Source organism: Blennius ocellaris, assembly GCF_963422515.1.
Source record: "Blennius ocellaris genome assembly, contig: SCAFFOLD_165, whole genome shotgun sequence".
Taxonomy (NCBI): Eukaryota; Metazoa; Chordata; class Actinopteri; order Blenniiformes; family Blenniidae; genus Blennius; species Blennius ocellaris.
In genome coordinates, this window is record NW_027661900.1 from 1815 (window position 1) to 2500 (window position 686).

General features: G+C 50.4%; 1 protein-coding gene across 1 annotated transcript in view; it reads left to right on the plus strand.

Moving 5' to 3' along the window:
- Positions 1-582: 582 nt before the first annotated feature.
- Positions 583-686, plus strand: part of LOC308148651 (uncharacterized protein) — a gene marked incomplete at its 5' end in the record, with an annotated part of 7033 nt that continues 6929 nt past the window's right edge. The window contains one exon of the mRNA XM_080522149.1: positions 583-636. Within this exon, the coding sequence (XP_080378275.1) occupies positions 583-636 (54 nt within the window). The remainder of the gene's footprint in view (positions 637-686) is intronic.

Below are 686 nucleotides of genomic sequence, written 5' to 3' on the forward strand. Positions count from 1 at the left end.
ACCAGGGACAGGACAGAACCAGGAACAGAACAGAACCAGGGACAGAACAGAACCAGGGACAGAACAGAACCAGGGACAGGACAGAACCAGGGACAGAACAGAACCAGGGACAGGACAGAACCAGGGACAGTTCAGAACCAGGGACAGAACAGAACCAGGGACAGAACAGAACCAGGAACAGGACAGAACCAGGGACAGAACAGAACCAGGGACAGAACAGAACCAGGGACAGAACAGAACCAGGAACAGGACAGAACCAGGGACAGAACAGAACCAGGGACAGAACAGAACCAGGGACAGCGACCGACTCTGGAACTGTTTCAACCAATGAGACGCTGCTGGCCTGTATCTATAGAGTTCTATCTATCTACATCTATATCTATTTCTATATCTACATCTATATCTACTGTATATCTACTAGATCTCGTAGATAACGATATATTTATTTCATATTTAAGTTCAGTCAAGCCTTGTGCTCTGCTACTAGTCCACGATGCTCTATGTCCATTTCCTTTGTCTCATTCCCAAGGGACATGGCATGTCCCCTCAGTGTCTCCTGTCCCCAGTGTCTCCTGTCCCCAGTGTCTCCTGTCCCCTCAGTGTCTCACGTCCCCTCAGTGTCTCCTGTCCCCCAGTGTCTCACGTCCCCTCAGTGTCTCCTGTCCCCCAGTGTCTCACGTCCCCTC